Source organism: Paroedura picta, chromosome 11 (assembly GCF_049243985.1).
Source record: "Paroedura picta isolate Pp20150507F chromosome 11, Ppicta_v3.0, whole genome shotgun sequence".
Lineage (NCBI taxonomy): Eukaryota > Metazoa > Chordata > Lepidosauria > Squamata > Gekkonidae > Paroedura > Paroedura picta.
In genome coordinates, this window is record NC_135379.1 from 15,922,799 (window position 1) to 15,931,875 (window position 9,077).

A 9,077-nucleotide genomic window follows, 5' to 3' on the forward strand; every position below is an offset into this window, starting at 1 on the left:
TTTATTTTTATTTGAACTGTCTCTTCACTGCTAGGTCAATGAAGGCACAGGATAAGTTCAGAGCTGGTGTTTGATGTCAGCATGCTATTTCATTTACTAGCTGGAATTTCTGTTTTAATATTGCTGCCAACCCAACTTTCTAAGAAGTCTGAGCCAGAGAGAGGAGGGGGGACAGAAAGAGAGACAACCCTCCTGCCAGACTTTGCCCTTCCTCTTCCAACTTTAACATGGAATCCAAAATCTCACAAAGAGACCTGTGGGAGCTACCCCACCCCCATTTGCTGGAAAAGTGCAGAGTTCTGCCTGTGCACAGCAAGAGGAAGCAAACAAGTCTGTTCTATTTTTAAACAGTTATGCCCCTTGTACCATATAGCTGTTATCACAACCGCCAACTGTTAGGAGGACAAACAAGCCCACAGCAGGATCCAGTATTAACACCCCAAGAAATGTAGCAAAAAAAATGTAACTGCACACTCAGCACTGCTTGGAATAGAAGCAAACGGTCTGGAAGCTGGTCCAGCAGAGAGCTCCTCCGGCCAGCTGCCTCTGGACATGATTGAGAACAACCAGGGGAAGAAGAGCAGCAAGTAGGACCAAAATGTCTGGGCTCTGCGTATCTGAGGGACTGCCTCTCCCAATATATTCCCCAGAGAGCATCACGCTTGACACATTCAAACATGCTGGTGATCCCTTTTTGGCTATGTCTCTAGCCTGGTGGAATGAGTTGCCGGCTGAAATCCAGGCCCTGCCAGCACTGGCAAAGTTCCACAGAGCCTGCAGAATGGCACTCCTCCACTAGGCCTATGGTGGAAGCCATGATGGCCAAATACTAAATGGGCCTCACCCCGCTCCTCTCAATTTCTCCTCCTCCCTTAAGGGGACATATATTGATGGGCAAGAGAGGTGCTGCTGATGTATGTAGGGGAGTTTTATATTGGACTATATAATGTTTTCATGTTTTAACTGTGCCTATTGATTTTTAACACTATGTTTTATTGCTATTTGTAAACCACCCCAAGCTCACTTGCAGTCAGAGGGGCAGTATAAAAGCCAAATAAATAAATATAAATAAATAAATGGCTTTAGAGCCAGTGAGGTAGAGTGCTGTATTCAGAAGCAGGGAAACAGGGCTGGAATCCATTTTCTACCTTTAGCCAGTCTGACTCTCTCATTCCAATCTGCCTCACATGGTCAATGTGAGGATGAATTGGAGAAGAGAGAATCATATAAATCAGCCCAGGTTCCTTGGAAGAAAAGCATGGACAAAAATGTGCAGTTAAAATATTGCTATTAAATGAAATTTAAATATTCATATTCAATATTTTATAATTTAAATGAACACTGTAGATATTTTTAAAATTGTTTACAGAGATTGCTATTTATTTAAAATACATTAATATGCCTGCCTTTCTCTTGAGCATCTCAAGTCCCTGCAGGGAGGGTAGAATTCCAATCTAAACACAAACACTACTAATTTTTTTTTAATGTATTGCACATTTTTCAAGGCAAGATGGCTATTCTCATTCTGAGTCCCTTAGGGAGGCATAGAATGTCTAGATATTTTATAAACCTTGCTCAAGTAGATCCTGATGTAATGTGAAAGGGCAATACAGAAAATAAAACATTTCAATGAGATTGCCAAATGGACAGCTTGAAATTAGGGACAGTGTTCTGACAAGAGATTGGGAAATACTCAAAATGGCTTGTTAAAAAGGTAGAAGGATCTGTTATTTCTTGAAAAAAGGAACGTTTCTGGCCAGGACCTGTCACCACAAGCACAAGTATGAACCCCAAAATAGATACAGTAAAGAACAGAACAAAAATGTATAGTGCATAGGACAAAAACACAGCTGTAAAGCCAGCATCCTAATTGTCCTGCCTTTAATTACAACTGGGCTTAGTATTAATGAGAGCACAATGGGCTCCTGATTTTCCTTTGCAGCCCTTCTCCTAGGCATGCTTGCTCAAAATTCCATTGATTCATTAAGGCTCTTCAATTGGAATTAGCTTAAGATCATAGTACTAATGTAAAAACAACAAAAGGGTAACCTATGGCACCTTAAAGAGATTTTTTTAAATTATGGCATTAAGTTTCATGGACTAGTCCATTATCAGATGCATGCAGTATGTCCTCAGTTGGCATAAATAAATATATGCTTATAATAAGATCTGTAATTGGACCAATTATCTAGTGAACTCTTAAAACCATCTGTCCATCTTCCTCTGAAATGAACAGAAACCTAAGGGACTCCACAGATTTCATAATATTCTGGACTCTAAAGCAGACTTTCTTGGAAGTAAGCCTCAACAAAATACCAGACATTTCTGAGCAAACATGGTAAGGATTAGTCTCTACAAAGCTATGGCCACGATCCAGCACAGAATATATACACTGGACTGTGTCTTTTTTTAGAAACTGAAATCATTGTTTGCATAGAAAACAATACAGTTTCTTGGCAAAAGGAGCTAATTACTCCTTTGGTGCTATATAGATAGCTGTACCCTAGCCTTAAAAGAAGAAGCCGGGGGGGGGGGGGGAGCAAGGTAACAGATTTGTGTACAGCCTGTTACGCAGCTCTGTCTCAAACTGCATTGCATTTTTGTTTTTGGAAATAATTAGCTGCCATCAGTTTCTCAGTTAGCAGTTTCTAGACAAAATATTGCTATCAAACCAACTAATTATAGCCTGAAGATCAGAAGTGAGATTCAGGCTGCACTTCAGCCCAAAGGCTTACCAGAATAATCACAATGGAATAAATTTGTTGCGATTTTTTCCATATCTTTGTAGGCCAACCTGGTGCGTAAGAAAAAGATTAGCGGAACCAGAATGAACCATGTGCTGAATAAAGAGAGGAGTGTTCTGTAGTCAACAGTACCATACTACAGAGGGCCAGCAGATGGTTTAAGGCAGGGGTAGTCAACCTGTGGTCCTCCAGATGTTTATGGACTACAATTCCCATGAGCCCAACAGCATTTGCTGGCAGGGGATCATGGGAATTGTAGTCCATGAACATCTGGAGGACCACAGGTTGACTACCCCTGCTTTAAAGGAACACGATGAAACAACCAGATTGATTGATTGACTGACTGACTGACTGACTGTATATACCACCCTCCCTTGCGGCTCAGGGCAGCTTCCATGGAACATAATTGCGCTAAGGAGGCCTGTGTCCCTTCAGTGTTTGGATGGGACATTACACTGCGCCTATGTGCACTGCTTTGAATGACATGAAAGGTTCTCAACCGAACCTACCTCACAAAGTTGTTGTGAGGATGAAATGGATGAGAGGAGAAAGATCTAAGCCACTTTGGGGGCCCCTTGAAGAGAAAGATGGCGTAAAAATGAAGTATATAAATAAGCACAAAAATAGCCCATTTGGTGCAATGGTTAGAGTATCAGGCTGGAGGACTCACATTCGAATCCTACTCTGCCATTGAAGCTTGCTGGGTGACCTTGGACTAGCCATATTTTACCAGACAAACCTACCTCACAGGGTAGTAATGAGAATGAAATGGAAGAGGGGGAAACTCTGGGGAGAAAAGGGAAATATAAATAGAGTACATAAATAAATCTGGATTGAACACAGTTTAGACTTCTTGGAACAGATTTTTTTGTGATTCGATTTCAAGGTCTATTCAAGGGAAGAAACTGAAAGATGATCATTTTATGGTGGATGCTAATGGGAAAAATGCAGTTTACTTTATTATCTGGCTGTTGATTATCTCCTGCTTCTCAAAAGTGTATGCAGTACTTGTGGACCCTGCAATTTCTGCTCAGATGCACAACCAAACATCAGGATGATCTTTTGAAGTCTGTGAAAACCACTTCCTCTTTTGATTCGTTTCTGCTTATGAAAGTTGTCTCACATCCTTATTTAAAGAGACAGGCCTGGTTTTAAGGGCTGCAACCTGTAACTGATTAAGCCAGGCTTTCTAAGCAGAGTTTCATGAAACCCGGGGGGTGGAGAAGGGGGGGTTGGCAGCCCTGGAAGGATTTCCCAAATGAATGGGTGTTAATTAATTTTTGATATCTTTTAAAAATATTTATCAGGTGATATGGCCATATATGGTCAAGTCGACCCATTCACCCCCTCCCCAAATGGCCAGTGATGACAGTGAAGGGGTAGAAAGGGGAGGGGCCCCGATAGATGTGTACACAGAAATGCTTCCCAACCATATTCTGCACAATTGGACCACTTCTGAAGTTTCTCAAAGCCTGAAGAAAGTTTCAGGGGTTTCTCAAGGGTAAAAAAGTTGAGAGGGGCTGGACTAAGCCAAACTAAATTAACCAGTGATGTTGGAGGCCTGTGGATATGAGGCTCCAGCATGCAACAAATAATCAAATCTATTACACACCTAGAAAGCCATCAGACAAGGGTTATGATCTACATTGGACTTAGTGGGTCACAAGTGGAAGTCTCACGGAACTGAGACAATCTGAGATTTAACTAGGCCAGAAATGTTTTGCAACATTTTCCATTGTCCATTGTCCTCTAAGTTTCTAATGAGAATGATTTCTGTGAGTAAACTGTTAAGACTGGGACCGTAACCATATTTCTATTTTAAAATAAACTCTCCCCACCTCCCAAATTTAATTATATTGCAGTATCAAACCAAATTATGATCCACATCTCCTGACGTAAAATAAGCAGCTGATCTCAATTTATGGCCACAATATCCAACAATATTGAAATATAAATTAGAATTTAAAATGATACTCTTGAACAGAAACATTTACAGCCTCATATTTCAATTAACAAATAGCCTTATTATGTAATTTTTTAAAAACTTCATACTGCACAAACACAATTCAGCCTTGGTGTTTTCCATAAGGCATCCCGAAATGACAGGCTGATTGGTTATACTTATAACTGAACATGAGAGCACACTGTCATGAAATTATAACAATTTAAGACAAAACCTATGGATTTGGAAAGGATTTCTTTCTTTCTTTCTTTCTTTCTTTCTTTCTTTCTTTCTTTCTTTCTTTCTTTCTTTCTTTCTTTCTTTCTAGTATCCTTTGCAACCTATACTTGCCTGAAATGATATGCCTGACAAAGCATCTAATGGAAACAAGGCTTTGGGGAGGCATTTTCCTAAGCCTCATATTGTTAAAAATAAAATCAAGCTCATTAAGGCCCAGCCAAGTTTCTGTAGCATCTTAATCTAAATGCCTACATCTTGTTCGTATAACTTTGCATCTCCACCGTAATAAAGAATACTACTACATGTAAGTTATGAAAGATCCCAAAACAGCAGAGACAAAAATAAGATGTCTTTACTAAAAGTAATTTCATTGTGTTTTATTGTATTTTATTACATTCTTCTATCATAAAGTGTTCTTCAGTTTCTTCTATTAAAAACAGAATTTGCCAAGTGAGTAGAATTCGTTAAAAGCTTCTAAAGCTCTAAGGCCAAACCAGCAGGAATCCACCCTATCGATACAAGCAAGTTGTGCAAGAGGCTTTGCATTTCATCCATTCATGCTACTGAGGTTTACACAGGATCACCTGGCTACAGGCCAGAGCTTTGGGGATGCCTGCTGACAATCAGCTTCTGAAATCATTTACTTAGAAGCAAATTCGACTGAGAATAGTAAGCACAACTAAGATTCTTGCAGCATTTTACAGGCTTTCACCCTTGCTGAGGCACAAGTTTTCGTAAGCTTCAGAAGCATACAGAAGAAGATGAGAAACTAGGATAACAACCCTGTTTTTGCAAGGAAACTTTTTAAAAATAGAAACTTAAAAAAAAAAACCCTTTCATTCTGGAATGATTTTTACACAATTTTTTAACAGTGAAAATGTCTGTAATTGACATTTGTTTATAAGTGATTCCTAACAGCTGTGGAACATTTTAAAGCCATCGTATATTTTACAGTCCTTAACTAATCAGAGTAAAACAAATACTTTTAGAGTCATGAGGAGTGAAGTATTAGAAACTGGCAAGGGCAACAATTTGACAATATTAAAAACCCACCAGGTCCAACAAAATTCAGCATACAATTAAATACGTGTCATCAATGGAACACAAGTAGCTTGGGTTGGACCATTCCCTATGAGCAGGGGGTGAGTTAAAACTGCATCACTGAAAGCTAAAAATCTGTTGAGGGAGTTAAACATGTGCCTGCATTGTTACACTTCATTGTACATCCAAGTTCACATGGAATGCTTGTGCCTGAAAAACCTCCCACACATATAAAACAAGAATGACCATCCTTGCTGCTCCCTAACATTTAGACTAGAAACAGAAAAATCATATGTGCATGTTGAAATCATGAAGGCTGGAATTTGGCTGGAAATCAATCTTCTAGCATGGCCTTCAGATCTATTCAGGAACCTGATACAATGATTTAAAACTGCCAGAGTTATATATGTATGCTATAATAGCAGGGAAGTGGCTGATAAGTGCTTTAACTGGCCTACCTGAATTCAGTCTTTGTTTTCTATTGCAGAAAGTACTGTTGTTGTTGCTATTATTATTATTATTATTATTATTATTATTATTATTATTATATGAGGAGGAGGAGGAGGAACAATCATAAGCCTCTGAAATGGAAAGGCCTAGAAACAAGGTTAAAGCCTCAGTGATCCTGGTAAGAATTAGGTTTAAGACCTGCAAATAGTTCAAAAGTTAATCAAGAAGAAGAATCAACGGTTAGGTTCCCCTCTTGTCATTTCCATACATTTAATCCTTGAATATAAATGTCACCATTGATCCATCAATGGAATAAATACTGTAGATATCCCAAATCTGAAGAATTTAAAAACGGTAAAATTGAGAAATATGCCATCCCTTCACTTCAAATAAATAATCATTTCTATATAAACTTTAATATTTGGTTAATGAATGGATTGTAGTAGTAGTTCCATGTTATCATAAAATTAAGTATTAAGAAACAAAACAGAATGCCTCTAACTTATAGCATCCCTTGCTCATCAGTATAATCTTTTCCCGATACAATGGCAGTTTTTCTGGATTTATAAAAATTCAGCTATAATAAATATCTTTCGCTCAGTTTCACTGATAACACATAAATTCAAATATTGTTAGTTTTCTCTTTGAACATGGGAGCTCCCAAAAGTCGCCACATTTACCTCTCAGATTACCAGTGTCGATACCAAAGCAACTTTAATTAAAACTGGGAGGGGGAGAGAAACTTGTCAAATTTCTGCTTCTGTTTCATGCATGCCCACATTTTCCTCTCCCAGCAGCTGCGTCTAGAGTAGGGAGGAGAAAGACTGAACAGAGAGCAGGGAACTGCACCCCGCCCTTCCCCTCCTTGATCTGGCTTCAATTATTTCCAATAGTCTGTAAATAGTCACACATGGTAAGAGTCCCCTTGGTGCAATGAGTGGCTCTATAAAGCAAATATACCAGATGATTTAATACTTAAACCATATGTCTTACCGGATCATTTTCCTCGGCCCTCTTTGCCCTACTGGAAAAGACCGGGAAGCTGAAAGTACCAAAGGGCTCAATTCCACGGCAAGAGAAATGGAAGGCGGAAGACCAGGGTTGGTTGGTTATTTATTTATTTGTTTGTTTCATTTATATACCGCCCTCGCCGAAGACTCAGGGTGGTTTACATAGAACAGGAACAATGCAGATAACTCGACAATTGTGACAATAATAATACAATGATAATGGTAGACAATGTAATAGAACATCATCAATGGAACCTCGAGTCAACTATTATGTACTGATGACCCTGTAGGTTGGACACATTGGCTGTCGTTTCCATAGGAGGCATAGGAAGCCTATGGGAGGTGATTGGTTCAGGTCAACCTCAACCGAGTGCCTGGTGGAGGAGCTCCCTTTTGCAGGCCCTAAAGAATTGTTCTACTTCCATTAGGGCCCTGATCTCCTCTGGGAGCCCATTCCACCAGGTAGGGGCCAGGATGGAAAAGGCTCTGGCTCTGATTAAGGTCAAGTGAGCTTCCTTGGGGCCAGAGATCACCAGGTAGTTGATACTGGTGGATCGTAAGGCTCTTTGAGGGGTGTAAGTAGAAAGGCGATTCCTGAGGTACACTGGGCCCAGACTGCATAGGGCTTTAAAGGTGATAACCAGAACCTTAAGTCTCATCTGGAATTTGACTGGATTTCTACTACTTACTACTTACTACTTACTACTACTACTGTTACCTGCATTCTGGAGGGTCTCAATGTTTTGTGGCCTGGTCGCCAGCTCCGCCACGGTTTGTACAAACTGAGTCCTGGCTCTTTGGTACTGCTCAAAGACTGCAATGGGGGAAGGAAAGAGACAGGTGAGTGAATGGTCTCCAAAGGAAGGCCCCCACCCTCCCCTTCCCAGTTTAGAAGTACCTCTTTGGCAAACCAACTTTGAAAGAGATCCCAACAGCAGGTTTGGATTGAGATAGTCTGATCCCCAGCTGTACACATGGAGCAAGGGGGACAGGAGGTTGAGGCAGGGATCAACCAGACCACATCAAAGCGGCACCCCCCCCCCCCCATCCTCTGCTCTCTGGTTCTTCCGCCAGCACACAGGAGACTTCCTGGGAGGCTTCAGGGTGCAATGAGTGGCTCCATAAAGCCAGACTTTGCAGAGGCAGCTTGGTGCAGCAACGGCCTCTAATCCGACCAACCAGGTTTCATTCCCCGCTCCTCCACAAGCAGCCAGCTGGATGACCTTGGGCCAGTCCCAGTTCTCGCAGAGCTCTCCCAGCCTCCCCTACCTCATAGGGGAGAGGAAGGGACGGTCACTGCCAGCCGCTCTGAGGCGCCTTCGGGTCGTCTGAAGCGGAGTATAGAGCTCTTTGCCCTCGCCCAAGGGCCGGCCAGAAGCTGGTCCCCTTCCCCGGGGCAGTCCCCAGCCCAGCCGCCCCCCTCCAGCCCCGCCCCCGGCCTACCTTGCAGGACCTGCCGTTGGCTCATGGCCGCTCACGCCCCGCGGCGAGGCGGCAGCCTTGGGGATCGCGGCCTCCTCTCCTGGCCGAGGGGGGCAGAGCGACGCGGCGGCGGCTCCGGGGGGCGGCGGGGCTCCCTCCCTCCCTCGCGGCGGGGCCTGCTATCCGGCGGCTGCGCTTGCGTCCCGTCTCCTAGGCAACGGGGCGGAA

General features: G+C 42.0%; 1 protein-coding gene across 2 annotated transcripts in view; it reads right to left on the minus strand.

The window, feature by feature from the left end:
- SPAG6 (sperm associated antigen 6) overlaps window positions 1–9,077 on the minus strand; it is a 48,111-nt gene extending 39,034 nt beyond the window's left edge. Inside the window, exons 1-2 of one of the 2 annotated variants that reach the window (XM_077303036.1) lie at window positions 8,871–9,077; window positions 8,146–8,241 (exon numbers count right to left, since the gene is read on the minus strand). In XM_077303036.1, the coding sequence (XP_077159151.1) occupies window positions 8,146–8,241; window positions 8,871–8,895 (121 nt within the window). In that variant the 5' untranslated portion in view covers window positions 8,896–9,077. The remainder of the gene's footprint in view (window positions 1–8,145; window positions 8,242–8,870) is intronic. The other variant, XM_077303035.1, reaches the window with a different exon arrangement.